Below are 20,007 nucleotides of genomic sequence, written 5' to 3'. Positions count from 1 at the left end.
GTTTGTGAATGAAGACCACGTGAAAGTGATTGAGTGACCAATCAAATTAAGTCAAGCAACCGTCTACAGCCATGGCCATGTGATTCCTGCGGAGTTTGTAGTAAACAGAGTTCAAGGTTCGTTATGTCATACTTTTCAGGATTAGTTACCTAAATGCTCGGGGTGAGAAGAAAACTAACCTTTTTCACTGCGAGATCCATCCAGATATGAGTAAAGGAAGATCCCCGTACGTCCATTTAGTGGCTGGAGGGTATGTTAGTTTGAAAAGAGATGTGTTTTCCTTTATTTGATCGTTTAAAATACACATGCCATAACATCCCGCCAACCGTTGTTTTGCTTGAACGAATCCGCAATTTTCTGCGAGTGAATTCGTGCCTCACAGAGTGTGCGATTTTCCATCTCTCCGTGAAAGTAAGCCATGTGTTATCGAGAAATGTAGTACTGTGAAGTAAGAGTCTAAGATTCCTTACGAAAATATGAGAAATTGGGAAACGTCTGCCTATGATTACACAAGCGCTTTTACAGTATTGTGTCTGATACAATGGAGCTTTTTTTTTAACGCATCCGTTAATGTTATATGTTTGATGTTAGTAGAAATCCACCTTAAATAACGCTTCCCCTTGATAAGTCCCCGTCACTTCATCGATCATGGGTGAATTTCCGAATGTAAACTCTATTTTAACCTGCTATGCTGTTGTTGAAGGGTGCGTTCCTACTAGTGGATACTACTTGTATACTACTTCTGAAAGTGCAAGAAAAAACAAGCTTAACTAATTTTGCTTTTTACTCTTTTCAGTATTGGAGGCACCGTCGGTGCTACATTGACGTGTCCTCTGGAGGTCGTAAAGACGAGATTGCAGGTACGATTATCCAAAACTATCAAAAACTCCTATAAGACATAAAATATATGTCAAAGCTTTTTTAACCAAGAGTCACATTCGCCTGTTTGCAATATTTATTTTGCAATTTGTTTATGAATTTTCATGGCCTGCTTTCCATGCTATCTTCAATTCTTGCGAAAGCGCGCTATTGGGAATGGGACGAAATCGAGCTCACATTACCATTTGAAGTAATAACTTGTCTGGATATGATTGAAACTCTTTTGCAATCAAAGTTGTTAAGTTTGTTCTCAAGCAGACCTTCTCAAAGTAAAATTACTGGCTACCTTATTTACTTTGTGGGATTGCATTACTATCATGGGTGCGAGTCTAACTCGGATGACAGGCACGTTTTTTGGGACTGACCTGGTTTACGCATTTTAAGAATGACTTGATTCGTGACTTGTTAAGAATCCTGTCCTATGTAGAGTCCTTTTCACTGGGCTGGTTTGGTTTTCAGAATGTTACCTTGCCACTTTTCCCTCTTTCAGAATTTCAATTTGTTACTGTGAGAAAAAAAAGCAAGTGGGCTATTAGGCTGCAATAGGTCACGTTTTTAACACCCAAGGCTGGTGTCAAAGCCCTGTCTGTGTGTTAGTTGGGGTAGCCAAGCTTTAACTTCCATACATGAATTAATTTGGTTGACCTGAATATCAGCTCTGTGACTGTTCCGATGTAAAGTATACACAAAATATAATATCTCAAGTAGGCAACATTGATTTCTGGTCTGTTTATGCAATAGGTCACGTTTTTAACACCCAAGGCTGGTGTTAAAGCCCTGTCTGTGTGTTAGTTGGGGTAGCCAAGCTTTAACTTCCATACATGAATAAATTTGGTTGACCTGAATATCAGCTCTTTGACTGTTCTGATGTAAATTATACACAAAATATAATATCTCGAGTATGCAGCCTTGATTTCTGGTCTGTTTAGAAGAGGCCTTGAGATTGCAGCTATAAAACTTAACAGAAACTTTTAATGACAAACTGTGTGCTACAAATGACGTGCTGTTACTAGTCTCATCATTGAGAACAGTCTTTCTTGTTCAGTCCTCAGTTCCAACTTTTAGACATGTTCTGTACCCATCGGCAACCGGTCCTGGTGGTATTTGGAGTATTCCAGTGGAGATCAGTTACTCAAGACCTGTTGGTATTCTGTCCTGTTTAAAACATATCACCCAAACAGAAGGTTTGGCAGCCCTGTTTAAGGGCCTTGGGCCTACATTAGTGGGAGTAGCTCCTTCTAGGGCATTGTACTTCACAGTGTATGCTAAAGCTAAACAAGTGCTCAACAGAAGCGGCTTTGTGTTTCCTGAAAGCAAACTTGTACATATTGGATCCGCTTGTTCAGCAGGTATGTTCTAACAAAATTTCGTAAAGTAGTATCTTGTTAGGCTTTGGCCTTTCCTCTCACAGCATGGAAAACTTTGTCAACTGAAGTATAAGGCTTCACAGTTGATAAATGCATTATCCATTGTGCAGCATTTGATTTTATCAAAAGTTTTATTCTATTTCTTTTTTGAAAATGCTGTTTGTACTTGCATTATACTAAGTGACTTAATCCTTTCTTTCTATACAGGGATTGTGACTTCAACTTTAACAAGTCCACTCTGGGTCATCAAGACAAGACTACAATTAGACAATAGGTAAAAAACTGAATTATATTCTCAAACAGGTCCCACTCATTGTAAGGGGAAATAAGGAGCATGTAAGCTGTAAGCAGTGATTTTGAAAATTATAATTCTTCCTTGGAATCTTACTAATAAAATAAAGAGCTGGAGCAGGTTGTTAAAAGCTGGTTTACGATAGCCCAGGGTTGGTGTGAAATTTGATTTCAGATCTAAAAGAAAATTCATTAAAAGTCCGTTTGTGTACAATTTGATGATTGAATGCTCTAAAATGAATTAAGAAAAGTATCCCAAAACAGCTTCTAAACAGAGAAAAATAGAAACCTGGATTAAAATAAAACCCTGGGCCAGGGTGTTTGAAGCTGGGTTAAGATAACCCAGGGTTAGTGTAAAATCTGATTTCAGGTCTGAAAGCTTAAAAAAAATTCAGTTGAATTTCTTTTTGTTTAGAATATGACTATTTGATGCCCTAAAAAGAACACAGAAAATTAATCCAAAAGGACTTTTGAATAAAGGAATAAAGAAACCCAGATTACAATTTAACCTTGGGTCAGTGCTAATCAGCCTTTGATCAACTGAGTCCTGGGCTTCATTGTAATTTGTTTGTTTCTATTTCAGGGCTTCCAAGGGTCAAGTATTGAAACTCATCCAGAATATATGGAAGGCTGATGGAATAAAAGGTTTCTATAGAGGACTCACTGCAACTTATGTTGGTGTTACAGAAACTGTTATTCACTTTGTAATTTATGAACACATTAAAGCTGAAGTACAAAGACATCGTTTTAAATTGAGAGGCACTCACGACAAGAACATAGTGGACTTTTTGCAATTTATGATGGCTGCTGCAATGTCAAAATGCATTGCATCTGTTGTAGCATATCCACATGAAGTTATCAGAACTCGACTTCGACAGAAAGAAATAGATGGAAAAAGAAGATATCACTCATTCTTCCAGGCTTTCAGGAAAATACTGCGAGAGGAAGGAAGAGTAGGACTTTATGGTGGACTAGGAACTCACCTTCTTCGTCAAGTTCCAAACACTGCATTAATGTTTCTGACTTATGAGGCTGTCGTAAATTTTTTCTCCAAAGAAGATTCTTTATAAATGGTTATTTATTGTTTGATATTCTGGTTAAGTTAGGTTAATTTATTAATTCTAAGAGCACTCAGTAAAGAGGGGCAAAAAAAATCAAGGAAAGTGTGGTTTGAAATTTTCTTGTAAACTGGGTAGCCAACAGTTAATGCCTATTCTTACTGCTGTTCTAAAACCTATGTAGTTATTGTACATGTAGTTATTGTACAGAATACAGGTGGAATAATGAATCTGTACAATCTTGAGTGACTTGTTTACTATAATTTCGGCAAATGAATTTGATTGCACAAGTATTTTATGAGTTTCAAAGCAATCCATTTAACAAGTAGACTGAAAGTTTACTTTAAAAAATTGTAAATACTGATTTTATACATTTGTAAAGAAGAGACTACCTGAATATGTTTGTTTTACTGAAAATAATTTTATCTTTTCAAAGTCATATTTAAAATTGTAACTGTTGACAAATAAGAGCAAACAAACCTATGAACTAACTTAAATAAAGGTCAACCAACTTCAATGGAATCTCTCTTTTATTGCTTGTTGTAAGATAGTGACATGAATCTCTAGGTTAATCTCAAGCCATCCAATTTGTTTGGTGCTCAAGTGCCTGGCAAATGTCTTAATATCTTCTTTTTCTCACCAATGTTTACTCCAAATGGGGATTCTAAGCATAACTGTTTTTGAGATGTAAATGGCAAGGGCAAGTTTAAAGTTCTCCATTCTTGGTGCTTATTGCACTGGTTTTAGAACATGAAAATGATGGCCTCACATTAGATTTACAGGTGTCAAAGTGTACCAGGAGCAGTGTCCTAAGTCCTTTTATGACTGCAAAGGATACCAACTGAACCCCTGAATTCATTTGTGAAGTAATGGAGTTATTTCCCCATGGGAATTGAAAATAAAATCAGAATATTCCTAAACACAAGGTCCACCACACAAAGGCACGAAGACCAATTTGATACCAGAACTAGAAACTTATAGCTAAATGAAATGGTTATGTGGTCATGGTTAGTGTGATCAATGGGATATCACAGTTATCTGGGCAATGGGTCTATTTTACTCCTACACAGTCTACTTGTCTGATATCTTACTTGGACAAAGAGGCACAGCGTTAAGGTGAAAGAAGTTAACTACGTGCACAAGCCAATTACATTGACACACTGTGCATTTGAGAAAACATGGGGCTCCCTCAGGCTTGTAAAAGGAAGCTGGAATGATGTCACTTATCAGACTTAATCCACACCATTTAAGATAATTCTGACACTTCTAGAAAAGTTCAAGTCAAACCCCAACATTATACAGCAGAGTTAAACCATGAACTTGTATCAATAGGGTCTGAATGACAAACATTGAAAACATACAATATAAGTATAACTTTATTTAACAAACATGCCAAAAGCCTTCTGTTGCAGTTCTAGAAAAATTTGGAAGACAACATCTGCAACTATCTTGAATGACCCAAGTAAGACCTATCCCTAAATTTACAACAGCCAACACCAAGAATATAGAATTGTGAACAAGCTTGTCATTTTTTTTGACAAAGTCATCTACTGTCTATCCACTTTGAGGCAAGCCCACACTAGGTTTCAACTCCCACGATAGGTTGAGTAAGAGAATGGACTGAGTAGAAGAGGAACATGATAATGCTGGCATGGGTCACTGACAAGAAACACGATCTGAAAAAGAATAGTAACAAATTGACAATATTACACCACCATAGGACAAACTTGAGCAGATCATTTATTTGCTGAGGTTATTGATGCCTGTAATTTGAAATTAAACTTTTACTAAATACTTGCTTTATTTTTAAAACACCCATAACAGACCAAACTGCACTCCACTCAGTTCAACTACCATAATGATTATGAAGCTGAATGCAAGTCATTGTCTCACAAGACACTGACATTCCTTGATATTTCAGGTAATTTTTCTGCATCAACTTAGGGAAGCAATTTGTCATGTTTGGTGGAAGAGCTTACATACAACTAATAAGCAGAAATCTCTCTGCAGCACAACCAACTGAAACAGTATTTACTTCAACAGACTCTCATTTTTTGGCAGTCATTTGCAGGTCATGTGGTGGGTTCTTGGCTAATGAATGGGGAGGAAAAATTACATCCAATAATAAAAAGTATTTTTTAAATATGCAAACTTCCCCCCAAAAATCTTCCATTGGATTTTCCTCTACAATCAGCTCTCCCACATCTTGTGAAAACACCCTTGCAGTCTGACTTGGAATCAAGTTAAGACTTTAAACTTGAAGTATGCTAGACCTTGCAACCTATCTCAGGTTGCTTTATGGGTTGTAACTATAGTACCTCTAGATAAAGGGAATAAGTATAGGTTGTGCAATGCCTTGAATCAGCATTGATGTTAAATTTTTTAAATGACTATATTTGAAACTTTCATTACCTCTACATATGGATAGAAAAATGAAGAAACCCCAATGTCCTTAAAGTATGCCTCTGTCTCAAATCTGATCATGTATTTGCCAGGTATAAACTGTTCTTGATTTAGTAAGTTGGCTACTCTACCATCAGCATTAGTTACCCTAAAAGAAATGGACGAAATAAAATAAAACATCCCAAGTTAGTTTACTTGCAAAATGGAAGTTCAAAAGAAAACAAAAAATGGTTCATAACTATTTCTCTCACTTTAGGTATGTACAGCTATATCTTGATGGGTCTAATCTTTGGTTGATGTCTAAGAGTGCATTTTAATTGATTGTTGTAGAACCCAATCTAATTTAATACTAATTACAAGGTTAACCAGAACAAAAGAAAATATTAAAAAGTGCAATTGAAAACTCAAAGCAAAAACAAGCAAGTGTGCAAAAAACAAGTAACCAAGTGCTGATTAGACTTTGAGTTGTGCATCTGATGGCTGTGAGGGCAATGCAAGTTTCTAAAACAAAATCAATTTAATATTAGTTTCAGCTCTAAATTGAACAACTGAACTAAGTCTGTCTTACCCTGAGGCAATATGTTTCCACATTCTACTGTCAGGACGCATTTCTTCAAAGTACAACTGAATCGGCAAGTTCTTAGCTGGTGAGCCTCTGGCTGTATCCAGCACGTGAGTGGTCAGAGGACTTCCAGTCATTGGACTACTATCACTGGTGGGATGCTGTCAGACACAGAAACAACCAGTCATCTACATATCACTTTCAAAATAGGTTGCAAGGAATTCAAGTAAAAGCCTAAATCAAGGCCAGATTGAAAAAAAAAAAAAAAAGCAACTTTGGGAAGCTAACTAATTTGGTCTAACCAACATGTTTAAAAAGTACCCACCTTTTAAAAGTTAATATTCACTTTAAATTGCTATATGATTTTGGGGGAAAGATGTTTTTTGTCTTGTCATGAGTATGTGACAAAGAAAAAATTTTGAGTCCCCATGAGGAATTCAACCTCAGACCTTTGGATTTCATGCTTTGATGCTCTACCACTGAGCCACAAAGACCCTATGGGGAGCGAGGTCTTTTGTGAAGTTCATGACATGTATCCTACATACTGCTAGAATCATTAATGTCAATAGCATCATTTTATTTGCATTTATATGTTTGTGATTCTCACTTATGCTGTTAACATAAAAGTATATGTTTTAAAGTTCAGAATACAACTCAGAGACCCCCCTTTGTAAGGCTGTGGCTTAAGATATTACCCATTTGTAACCTTCCATACACTGGAGTAAGAGCCCAGTAATGGTTCGTATTACTGACAGAGGAAGAGTGTCTTTTGTAGCCACTTACCCCCGTGACTGACAATGTTGATGATGAGGCCATTGCTGGCACTGTTTGACAATAAACAACTCTTGAATTTGCAAGCCCTGAGTGGTTACTTCCAGCATGGGTTACTGATCCGCGAGATAAACTTAGAGAAGTCTTAAGTGATGGCTGGTGAGGATTGCGCAGGTTATTTTGGGAAGCTGCATGAAGCTGAGAAAATCTGTAAGCAACAAAAGGACTATGGAGACTTCTGTGACTGGATTGGTATGGAAGGCCAAGAACAGGTTCTGTTGGACTAGTTGGACTTCTATCTCTTTGCTTTTCACTATGATCAATCCCATTACTCTCCTGAGGAGAACTTCTGGTCTTGCCACTGTGGTGTTGAGGATGAGAGTGATTGCCTGGAACCATAATCTTTGTGAGTTGAGCCTGTTCTCTATTGGACTCTGCATTAAATGGTGGGGTTCCTACAGTGGTTCTTGGGGATGTTGTCCCCTCTGAACTTGAGATATACTTTCCAGTAACAGGCACCATGGTTGGGCGTTCATCACAAGGATCTCTTGGGAGAATATGTTGAAATCTCTGGGAGCTGGGTATGGATACTAAAGTAGTGATGAGAGGGTAGTCTTCAACCAAGCTGTCGAGAATTGCCACATAAGTACCTCTGATACAATTATTTGTGTAAATCCTGGATAACCGTGCAAGCTTGGACATATTTGTCATCATCTCCCCCAAGGAATTATGCCCAACTGCGGCATTTTCATACCAGATGGGGTCATCTTCGCAAGCATGATGTTTGAAGGATGCTTTGGGCCTTTGCCACAGGTACAAGTTCATCGGGTTCAGCTTCGACAAGTACTTCAGAAATGACGCCACCGGACATCTCGGATTTCCTGAAGAAGGGTGTAGTAAAAGCAATATTTCTGTTTCCTTCATTTTAAACTCAATATATCAACATACAAGAAGTATTCTCCTAACAAGCACCTCCAAGAGTTTTGCATAATATCAGAGACAATACATATATTCTAGGTCTCATAAGCTTATGCTTCATTGTGTAAAATTATCAGTTGCATGAAAATCAGATGAAAAAGCACTCTGCACTGTGAAGGCCCAAAACCTTGATCACCAACTCGTGATTATGGATGACAGATTAAATAACTCCAATTACCAGACACAAATCATGCTCCCTCACATCACAGTGTACCACTATTGAACAACTTTCAAGGGATCTTTCTTAGAGGGGGGGGGGAGGGTGGAGGGAAAAATCCACAGTACTTCGGTCACCGTTCACAAAACAACAAGGCTTTCTCTCTAATTCACCTAAACCCTTTTGCAAATTTGGTTTCTTCAAGCTTGTTTTGTATTTTATATTGTTACTACGTGTGTAGTAAATTTGAGTTTGAAGTGTTTTGAACTAGACTCAAAATCCTTTGAAAATATCAGACCATTCTTTTTGTTAGAACAAAACTTTCCTTATGCAACCTGACATAAATAGCTACAATTCCTTCCCTTTTTGCCTTTCACCAAATGGTGAAAAGCGTTTGGAGTCACAAAACTTTGACTAGTCAGGTATACCATTTTGGAGGTTAACTTTGTGCCACTTTCTCAGACGCAACCCAGTAAAATATAAAAGCTTACACAAACTTCACTTGGAGAGGCAAACGTCAATTAACGTGGAAATTTCAATATAGATGTGTTTGAGAGAACTTGTTCTAACGGCAAGAAAAAACTTGTTTCAACGCCGAACTGCATTTAAACACTATTCGCATTAGAGATATTTGCTGGTGAAACTTCGCTTTTAAACAACAACCTTGTATGCTGTTAGGAAATTGTTGGCCGTGCAAGGCCGTGCACTTTCTCTTCAAAATTTTTTTTACTGATATCGTTTTCAAGGTCCCACAACAAGATTTGCTTCGACCGACGAAAAGCTTTTATGAGGTTTTGAATACTCTCGCTTGTTTTCTGACAAAAGCTTACCTGGTTTTTCATTCATTCGAGGACATTTTCCATCGGTAAAAACGTTTTCACAATGCGCCGGATTAGGATAAATATACTTCAAGCCAGTAGAAGAATCATAGCCCACGAGAAACGTGTCTCGGGTTTGTTCCCTGACGTTACTGCGATTCCGTTTTCCAGGCAAATACATCAGCAGGTCAAAGAACACTTTCCTTTGCAAGCCATCGGCGCTGAATGGCGACAAGACATCACTTAGATAAAGTTTCTTTAAGTCATCTGGGCCAATGTCGGAACGATTTACCTCGCCTTTACCTTGCTTTTTAAGCTTCTCCACCTGCGCTTTAAAAATTTTGTTTGATTCGGTAAATTCGGGGTCGTTTTTGATGTCTATATTGCTCTGTTGTGACTGTAAGTACCGCAGGATACCAAACCGTATACTTCCCAGAGCAGAGGACTTGTAGTAATCGCCGTTCTTTTTGCGGGCTTCAACGTAAAATTTACGCAAAAGATCATTCAACGCTGCCTTATCCAAGTTCTCGAAGTTCACATCCATACTTTTTTCCTCCATGTAGTCGCGGAGAATTTTCACAGCATTTTTTGTAGACCTCCATGTATTTTCACTGCAAGAGCGATGCTCCAACAACCTCTGAATGTCTTCCTCTGAACTTTCACCAAAACGCGGGAGCGAGTTTTCGTCTGTTGGACTTCCAACCGAGCTTTCTTCACTGTCACCGTTGTTTTCGGCGTTTTCCATAGGTTCTACTTTCACTTCGGGAAGGAGAACAACTGAGCTTGTTTCTTCGTCCATTATCGCGCGGAGATTGAAGTTGTCGCGTATTCGCGCTGGTAAGACTTCAACACGATTTGATGCCGGGCAATATATAGTGATGTCACACACTCACCAGAAAGCGTAGACACTTATGATGGTTATTTATAACGCACAAACCCCTATCTACCGCTATAACATGATTATCCACCAGAGAAAAAGATGCGGATGACTAAGGCAAACCTGAAACTGTTTTCCACCTTCATAACGGCAAAAACATTTTCCGATTCTTTGGCATGGTTTACTGTAAAGGTTTGGTAACAACTGGTCCAATATAACTTAATCTTCATTCTTCATTTGAAGAGACTTATTTCTGTGGTGCCGAAAAGCTTGCATCATATACCTGCTCTTTTTTAAAGGTCGAGTGCAAAGTCATCGATATTAGGCCCTTTCCGGAGAATATCTCCAGTATGGTTGACTTGTGATATCATCACTTGATGACCTCGAATAAAATTCGGTGTCAGTTCAAACGAAGACACGGGTCTAAAAAAACCTTTTCCCTGGCAGCCATCTTAACAGCTCTCTCTCACAACCAGACCATTATAACCAACGTTTTTAAAGACAATTACGAGGTAATTTTCCAAAAGATAACACTCAGTTAATATTGATTACTTTTCGTCATATCTATTATGACTCCAAGTTATATTACCACACAGAGAACTGTCGTATCATATCTTTATGTAATTAATCGAAAAATAGACAAGCGGCTATGAATACAGTATGTTGACATGTATAACAATTAACAATATGGTTGAACTTTTTGTAAGAAAAGATATTGGCCACGCAAAAAGTCAACGTCAGTTTTCACAATTTGGACAATATATTAAACGAGACGCTCGAACAAAAACTAAAATTAAATAAAAATATAGTTTTCAATAGCCCCCTTAAATGCCAGGCATACGTAAACAGTTAATTTCACGTCAAAACACGAAAGCTGTCAATCCTTAATATCTTTAAAGTTCAGTTTCCGCTTGATACGACATGACACTTTTGCCAGCCATTCGACAAATACGGCTTTTTAACGTTCGGACAAGGGGAGGTCAAATAATACTATTGTCCAAAAAGCAATTACGGGCTAATACAGCGACGATGCGTTTCAGAGAAATATTACTTTCCGAGTGCACAGGTCAAGATATTGCCTTTAGAAAATGCTGCTATTTATAATAAAAATACAACTATAAGAAAAAAGCTTGAAGCGTAACCGCATCAATAACGATTCCTCTTTCGATTCAACCGTACCAGTAGAATCAGTTCTGTATGTTTTAAATTTGCAAAGCACCGTGACAGTGTAGATTAATATATGGGCAGTTGTTTCGAAACATTTACTGATCGCTCCGAGTGGTTTGTGCACGCCCTCGAAAAACGTTTTAAAATGATGCCATAATGTAGGCGCCTACTTATTACAAACTAAATCCGATAAAAGCCAATACTGGAACAACGTTTTTAAATATCATTGCTTCATGCATAGAGTAAATTATTCACGCATTTACCATATCATTCGTATATTTTTACTCCCGGCTAAAAACAGAGCTCCACAATATTTCCACAGAGACTGAAGATCTAGACATTGTGAACTCAATCGAGTGGAAATTATCAGTATTAGTTAAAAAAATGCTTTTTGTGGTATCATGTAAGATTACGTGTAAACCTTTTGAAATACCGTCATCCTAAAGTTTGACGAGTATATCATGAGTTTAAATCGTACCTGATGACTCTCAACAAAGAGTGGAGAAAGTTTTTTTTTCTTTTACTACGGCAGAAGAAAAAAGTGTGGGTGTTTTAATTTCTCTCTTTTTTTTCTGTCACCGATTATTTTGATGTTCGTGTTTTGCAAATACTATAAATAGAATTTTACTAAATTAGATTGATTGATGTGGGCGATTTCATTTTCGTGGTTTTTAAGTAAAGCTTTCTAATGGGATCACATTGCACTCATAGTTACCTGGAATTGCAACAACCGAGAACAACTCTTCAGTTTGAAAGATAACCCTTAAAAAAATGAGGTTCTTAAAAAGTTTCTGTCGTGTCACTTCTAATATCATGTTCTAGTGAAATGTTTTTACAAAAACTGCAGTGTAATGCAATTCCTCGAGTTAACTTAATTATCCTCGAGTCCAGTTTACTTTCTAAAAACATAGATACTCTAGCAGTAATCTATGTTATCCCAACCGCAAGTATTTACGTCCCTCTAAATTGAACTAATCTATCGACATAAAAAAAAGATAACATCACCGCTTTTTACCAACAAGAGCCCAATATAGAAAAATGAAGAAATTATTCGGATGCTTACCAAATCGCCTTACGTTTTTGTTCCGCTATATATAGTTATTTCCTATTTCGCAGACTTGACTTTCGGAAACAAGCTTCTTCAACATTGAGTGACCTCAAACGCCCAATAAACAGGAAAAATTCTCGCATATTTTTACTGCACATGGACACAAATTGGTGAGAGCGCTGGGAGAGAAAAGTGTGTCTTGACGATTCAAATAATTCATAAAATAAAAGCATACTTGAAAAAAACAGTTCACGGCTGGTACGACAAAGCAATTCGTCTCGGTTACAACTTCGAGCATTTTAAAGCGAACTTTTTGTGCATTCCGTTCGGAAAATCAAACTGTGGCAATCTACTTTCACAGACAGATTTCCAACCACGCTTTCATAGGCTAAATTTATCAGAATTTTAGGTTCCACTTGGAAGCGCTACTCATATCTGCTTCTACAACACCAGTTGTGTTGCATAATCCGTCTAATGGAATATTCGAGATGGTTACGAAAGTCACGAACAACTTCTTCTTCTGACCTGATTGGAAGTTCTTTCCTCTACTTTTTGTACTTTCCTCAAAGATAGTAAAAAAGAATTTGGTGTTATACCAAAATGAAACCCTCTAACTGATAGTTTTGTCAATTCTAGTCATGTTTTTGCTGGATGTGTTGGTATTTAATGGAGAAGCTGCAAGTTTATCACCTTTTGCCTTTACTGTCTAAAGGAGAAAATTATAGCATCTTGAGCATTTCATTTAAGCTCTATAAATCAGAATAATGTGCCGAGGAAAATTGAGCAATTCGTGCTAAAAGAAAGCTGCAGTTTAGTTCAATATAAGGTTAGTTTCATTTGTAGCGCTGCAGCACGAGGGGTCTGCAGGGGTCTAGCACTAGTGCCAGACCCCTTGCAGACCTCTTACCGCACACCTTGCTTCCAAAAGTGAGTGCCTGCTCACAGTCTAATAGGCCATTTCCGAATAACCTTTGGCCTCTTTTTCAAAACGAGGCCTAGTGCTCAACCATTTGTATAAAAATGAGATTGATTTACATGTGAATGAAAACTTGTTATCACATGGGAGGATGAGCACCAGGCATCACATTGAAAGAGGCCATAGGTAATTTAGAAAAGAGCTATTCTTGACTATTCTTTATTTACATAAATTTCAGCTTTCTTTAAGCTGAAAATGCCCAAAGTTTCCTCTGGACATTTCATCCTGAAACAATCACTTTAGATCATTTGACTCAACTCACATCAACCCTCTCTGGGTGAACTGAGCAATAAACATTTACTTCATTTATTTGATAATCGTACACAAGGGCATAGGCACTTTCAGGTTTAAATCCAAATTGTGGATGAATAAAACTACTTTAAAATGCCTTTCACTGTATTCACTGGAAAAGCAGTTGCAAATCCTAGCTCCCTCAGCAGATAATTTGAATAGTTGGTCACATAATCTGAATGTGTGAGTGAGGAGAGTCGGGAAGATATTGACGTACTCAAGCAACTTCACTCAAGTGACTTGACTCTGATAATGACATCACATGACTCATTCCTGTTGTCAGAGTATCAGTTACTGTTTCTGATTAAAGTCCTACTCAGAGCTACTCTCACTTGCTTGATCAGACAACACAACTTACTGTCACTGATGACCTCAAAACCATTAACTGTGTGAAAAGAAATTACTCATTTTGGGGTAATTCTATTTCTCTTCTAATAAAAACTTTTTCTTGCTTAGTTGCAAGTCTACCAGAGAATTATAGTGACTCTTTTGCAACCACACTGTACTTTACAGAGAAACTGGATAATATCTAATTCAAATCCTACATTCATCTCAATGATAATCTAGTTATGGTTTAGAAGGGAGCATATTTAGATTTGTTGCCCCTCAGAAAGGCATATCATACCTGGGATCTGGCTCACGGAAAAAAGAAACAGGTTTAACCCATTAACCCAATTGACATCATGGCATTATATCACTCAGTTATAGCATAAGATTAACTTACATTAACTTTAGCTCCACTCAATACTTAATCCTTTAACCCCTGAGACTGATAAGTATCTAATTTCTCCCAACAGTATCCCCCCTGAATCTTAAATAAAGGAAATGATTGTGAGGTCAAGATGCTCTTGATCATTAAGCAAACTCTCCTTGTGAGTACATTTGTATAATAGGAAATGTACAGAGAGAAGTGTGGAGAACTTGGAAACTGATGTTAGGGTGCAAAGTGTTAACAGACAGATTTACCTAAATATCTAAATGAAGTTGTGTGTGTGTCTTGAAAGGGTAGTGAAAATTGCCCATGATATAAGCTGGTGTTCAAGACAGAGAGATTGGCATGAAAATATAAAAGGAATGTATTTGTCCAGAATGGATAATGCTAACTGCCCATTAAACAGGCTTATATTCAAGACACTTGGGTTCTAATTTACAGCCATAAAATCATTTCCCTCTGTTTCTCAACCTTAAGTTTGAACGAGAGACAAGATTACACTTTGTAGATAAGGCACAATGCAGTGAAGTTATGGTGGATTTACCACTCTCTACAAGATATGGTACTACAGCACAACTGAAATTATCATATAATTTTAAGATTGGATGGACACGAACATTCCCCTCGGCATACCTTGAGTGTTTTACTAATCCCTTAGAAGATAGGAATAAGATGTAAATGACAGTTTTTTAAGTAGGAACGAAGGGGTAAGTGACTCGAGTACATCACCTTTCAGATTTCAAATGAAACAAAAGGCTACATTTGAAAAGATATAATGGACAGCTGAACACTTTGTGTGGATTATCATGATTAAGCCTTTTTTTCGCTACTTCCACGAAACATCTGCGTAACAATGAGGAAAGTAAGAAGGAGACATTTTTAAATAGTCTGGACGTATGATGCAGAGGAGGGGAGGGGGAGCGGGGGCTTCCCTTGCACGGGCGAGTACGATCGCATGCATGGGACGACCCTGTTACAAAAGACCTCACCCAGCCGCTGATATTTTCCCCGCAAAATCGTTTTCTCTTGCATTTTATTTTCACAAACCCCGTGTTAGGAATAGATCATTGAAGCGTTTTCTACAATTGTGAGATATGTTGCTCATCTGATGCGTAAACTAACTGGTCTCTAGCGCATTAGTAACTTATGGCATACAGCGTAGTTGCATTTTAAAAGCCAAGTAGGAATAGTATGTAGTGCGCAGATCAACTAACCTTTTCTGGGCTTATGTGGTTCCGTATGCTATATAATCTTGCGTTACACTGCATAAGTGTCAATTGTCCGCCACCAAACCACAAGATATCCGATCAATTATCCAGGAAACAAAAAGTTGTTTACGTGTCCCGCCTACAAGCCGAGACCGAACTCCAAGCTCAGAGAGCCAGCGACTATTTGGGTCTGAGGTTTTCTCGCTAAATTTAAAATCCAAGATGGCGACATCGAATGCAATGAAATCGTGCGCTACAAAATTGACTAAAGCAGAAAAAAAGGCCCTAAGAAAGCAAACGAGACTAATTAATAGTCTTCGCAGAAATAATGCCGATCTTGCAACAGTTTCAGAATCGCCCACTCGTCATCTGATGGTTGGAAATGGAGGGTTCATGTGTGGCATAGACCGAAGGCAAATTTTCAGTTTGTTCCAGAAGTTTGGAAACATAGAACGGCTTCTAATGTTCCCTGGTAGATCCTTCTCGTTTATCACCTTTGAGCATGTCAGTGAATCAGTTAAGGCAATGGAAAAAGTGCACGGGCGAGTTTTAGACTGTCCTTCGGAGTTTCCGAGACCCGACGTTAGATTTTACCTGTCTTTTCTCACGAACGTACCCGATAATGTTTCCTTTGAAAAACAGGTCACACCTTCAGGTCTTGTGTTAGTGGATGATTTTGTGACGGAGGTAGAAGAAGCGCAGTTAATTCAAGCGTTAGGATGGAGAAGTGGAGGGAGGGAGAACGAGATTCAAGGCACAGGTAGTTATGGTTTGATCAAGTTCACCAGAACCCTTTTATATTTCTGGGTGGAAGGGAGTGCAGTGAGAATTTTTTTCGAAAGAAATTACTCTGACCCCGATTAGGGCTCAAGTCCTTACCTTGTAATGAATAGTCCAGTCCATCAGGCTACAGCTTACCAACCCTCACTGATGGGGAAGGATAAAAACATACATCATAAAAAATATTCCTACATATGTGTAGCTTACCATCTCCACCTGTCCCTTTCTGTGCACCAAATTGGATGATAGCATCATAAGTTATGAAGAACTATCCCAGATTAGAAGCAAACTGTTTGTAATAAGATGTGATTGTTTAGTGCTTTTTCCATAGACGTCTTTTGATGTTGATATGATTTACTTGTTCCCTTTTTGCTATTAGTGCTGTTTGTGAAGAGACTGGCTTTATTTGTTTAAGTAGAAGTTTATAATTCTGCATTCTGAATGAGTTATACTAACTACACATTTTTTTTTGTGGGGACCAAATCAGTTGCAGATAGGATTGCCCTTATAGTCATAACCTTTCTTCTTCCTTCACAGCAAACCAACAACTTCGTCACAGAAGAGTCAAACATTTTGGGTATGAGTTTCTGTATGGATCAAGTAATGTCAACAAATCAAATCCTTTACCTGATGGAATTCCTAGTGTTTGTGATGAACTGTTGGATCGTGTTCAGGAGAAAGTTATGTGGAAACCAGATCAAATGACAGTTAATGAATACAAGCCTGGCCATGGTATTCCACCTCACATTGACACTCACTCAGCTTTTGAGGATGGAATAGTTTCACTCAGCCTAGGATCACAGGTATTTGTTTGATAGCAGGTTTTCAATAAGGTGGTTTGCAATAAGAGGCATGGCTCCTAATAGTTAATCTCTATGTTAATCATTTCTTTTTTCCAACCTTGTTTCCAGGCTGTCTCTTCTTCTTTGCCCCCAACCCCTCTCCCCTTAGGAATGAGGTTGTTGGTGGAGAAAGGATAGTGCAATAGTGTGAGTGCATGTCCTCTGACATTGTGGCCTGGGTTCTATTTCAAGGCCAAGCATCACATGGGGGTAGTTTATTGTTTTTTTCCTATTCTTGCTGCAAGGATACTTGACATACTAATTCAACCTGGTCAGCACTTGATGAAGGGTTACCCTATTAGAGCTCCATGGCTAAATCCATTTGTTTGTTACATTTCATATTTGAATTTCTAAAATTTTGTGTACTCAAAATCCTGATTTGACTTGGAAGCATTGAATACAAAGCCACCCCATGAAGGTTTTTGGGCAAAAGTTTGGGGTATTTTATTTCAAATAATTTTTTTTCAGGTCACAATGGAATTTCGTCATCCGGATGGTAGACACGTATCAGTTGTTTTGCCGAGGAGGAGTTTACTTATAATGACCGGTGAAAGTAGATATCTTTGGAGTCATGGGTAAGATTTGGATGGATTACTTTTTAATCAGGGAAAGGAAAGAACCAGAAGTAATACAAAGTCGATTGCAACTGAGTTCGTGATTTCGCTATGTCTAATTCGCGTCAATCTTCGGTATTCTTAGCCATCCGCTGTCTTTTTGGCTAACTCTTGCCATTTCTATATTCTCTCTCTTACCAGACCAATACTTAGTGGTTTCCTTCACGCTGGCGCTAATTTTTCTCGCGTCGGTACACGACTCAAAGATGTAGCGTAGTTCTGTTACAGAAGGGGAAAATCAAGGAAGAACGTGCATATCTTTCATCTGAACTTCGAGTAAACCTAGATGAAATTGCCTTCCATATTTTAAAAACTTTGTGAAATAAAATAAAATTCTAATCTTAACCCGTTTTTCTTTTACTTCTCATCATATGTTCGTATCTTTTGCGAACTATATTTTCTTATCTTCAAATTGCAGTATAACGCCACGAAAATACGATATCATACATGATGTTAAAAGCACGTCAAACGAGGGGACTGGTTACGAAGAAAACCCCAAGAAACCTGAAACAAATAGCGCACAGGGCACCTCCAATATAACAGCCGAAGAGGGAATGACTCTGTTTGAAAGAGAAACAAGGATTTCGCTGACACTCCGCAAAGTCCGTCAAACTCCATGTAACTGCGCCTTCCCAGCTCAGTGTGATTCGCAAACTGGAAACAAGACTTCAGCTGCAATCCCGCCTTCGTCCGATGTTCCAACAACGATTGGAGAAGCGCAAAAGCTGGAAAAGCTGCACGTGCATGAAGTGTACGAGAAGATTGCGCCACATTTCAGTGGAACACGGCACAGCCCTTGGCCAAAAGTGGCTGAGTTTCTGCGAAATCAACCAGTTGGGAGTCTGGTAGCTGATGTAGGATGTGGAAACGGCAAATATCTCGGGATCAATGATAATCTATTCAAAACAGGTTCTGATAGAAGTTTCAACCTGGCTTCCATCTGCCGGGAGCGGGGATATTCTGTGATTGTGTGTGATATCTTGTCATTGCCATACAGGTAAAGAGAGTAGCCAAAGTATAATCATTAATGTTGCCACACGTAACCTGGGACTGCACTGGTTGTGAATCTGCGCGCCTTGTAATTGGCTTTTAAGAAACTTGCGTCACCAATCAAAAATGCAAAACCAAAACCGATCCTATAATAGTCACATGTGTTTTCGCGCGCTTTAGTTCTCATCACTTCTTGTGTTCTACAGTGATCTGATTGGCCAGTGTGTTTACTTTGAATTTGGTAAGACTAAGTATTCAAATGGTTGGAAAGGTGTTCACGTAGTGTTTGTCTCGTTACTTTTTGTCGTTGACAGAGATAAACTTGTCGTTAGCGAGGGAACAGGCCAAGGGATTTAAAAGTCGTAAAACTGAATTTCGTCGTTTTGCTTTCGTCTTTCAGGTCTGATGTGTTTGATGTAACTCTCTGCATCGCAGTTCTTCACCACCTCGCTACGGCCGAGCGACGTCTGGAAGGTCTGAAGGAACTGGTGCGAATAACACGTCCAGGGGGACTGGTGCTCGTTTACGTATGGGCTTTAGAACAGGAAGTGAAAAAGGTTAAAAAGAAACAGCTAAAGGAAGTGGAATTCAGAGAACGTAATGATCACCACACCGGACAGGAAGACGTAAGCAACAAAAACGAGACTTCGGAAAAGAGCAAAGCGGTCGGAAACTTCTCCGCAAATAACGAACCATTCCCAAATAAATCGGAACCTTTAGATGATAATTGTTCCACAAGATTGATGGTTAATGCTAGTCGGGAATCTTTTGAGCAACAAGATTTGTTTGTGCCGTGGAAATACAGCGGCTCTGGAAAACAACACGAGAAACAGGAAAAAGACACTGAAGAGTCAGGGGAAGGCACAGATGGTCACGTGTACCACAGATATTATCACGTGTTTCAAGATGGCGAGCTCCGAGAACTTTGTAGCCGCCTCAGTAAAGTGACAGTGGAGGAGCATTATTACGACAGAGGGAATTGGTGCGTGGTACTCAGGAAAAAGAAATAATGCCGGCATGGGAGTGGGTGGGGAGAATCTTAGCAACTGATTAACTTGATTATGTTACAATTTACCATACGCGAATAAACGACGTAAGTGAAAGAATGGCTCTATTCTGTAAATTAAATTTTCCTCTTGCAGTTCTGATGCTCATTCCGTACACACTGCACTCTTTCGTTCCCTCAGTGCCTTTAAATCATCAAATGGGCCCGTGAGA

At 38.5% G+C, this 20,007-nt stretch overlaps 3 protein-coding genes across 3 annotated transcripts; 2 read left to right on the top strand and 1 right to left on the bottom strand.

Moving 5' to 3' along the window:
* The first annotated feature begins 99 nt into the window (after positions 1 to 99).
* LOC131776570 (solute carrier family 25 member 36-A-like) lies at positions 100 to 4,128 on the top strand. The gene is made up of 5 exons (XM_059092777.2): positions 100 to 250; positions 797 to 860; positions 1,925 to 2,228; positions 2,454 to 2,520; positions 3,121 to 4,128. Exons 1-5 carry the CDS (start codon positions 207 to 209, stop codon positions 3,605 to 3,607), a joined length of 966 nt encoding a protein of 321 aa, XP_058948760.2. The 5' UTR covers positions 100 to 206; the 3' UTR covers positions 3,608 to 4,128.
* Positions 4,129 to 4,955: 827 nt separating this feature from the next.
* Positions 4,956 to 15,553, bottom strand: LOC131776568 (uncharacterized). The gene is made up of 5 exons (XM_059092774.2): positions 9,297 to 15,553; positions 7,344 to 8,212; positions 6,567 to 6,721; positions 6,008 to 6,146; positions 4,956 to 5,271 (listed from the first exon to the last, which is right to left on the bottom strand). Exons 1-5 carry the CDS (start codon positions 10,081 to 10,083, stop codon positions 5,182 to 5,184), a joined length of 2,040 nt encoding a protein of 679 aa, XP_058948757.2. The 5' UTR covers positions 10,084 to 15,553; the 3' UTR covers positions 4,956 to 5,181.
* Positions 15,554 to 15,790: 237 nt separating this feature from the next.
* Positions 15,791 to 19,876, top strand: LOC131776505 (alkylated DNA repair protein alkB homolog 8). Its single transcript, XM_059092702.2, has 5 exons — positions 15,791 to 16,323; positions 16,881 to 17,146; positions 17,654 to 17,760; positions 18,218 to 18,796; positions 19,190 to 19,876. Exons 1-5 carry the CDS (start codon positions 15,804 to 15,806, stop codon positions 19,797 to 19,799), a joined length of 2,082 nt encoding a protein of 693 aa, XP_058948685.2. The 5' UTR covers positions 15,791 to 15,803; the 3' UTR covers positions 19,800 to 19,876.
* Positions 19,877 to 20,007: the final 131 nt, after the last annotated feature.

This window comes from Pocillopora verrucosa, chromosome 14, assembly GCF_036669915.1.
Source record: "Pocillopora verrucosa isolate sample1 chromosome 14, ASM3666991v2, whole genome shotgun sequence".
Taxonomy (NCBI): Eukaryota; Metazoa; Cnidaria; class Anthozoa; order Scleractinia; family Pocilloporidae; genus Pocillopora; species Pocillopora verrucosa.
The sequence above is the reverse complement of the archived record's forward strand: the minus strand, read 5'-3'. Positions and strand labels throughout refer to the sequence as shown.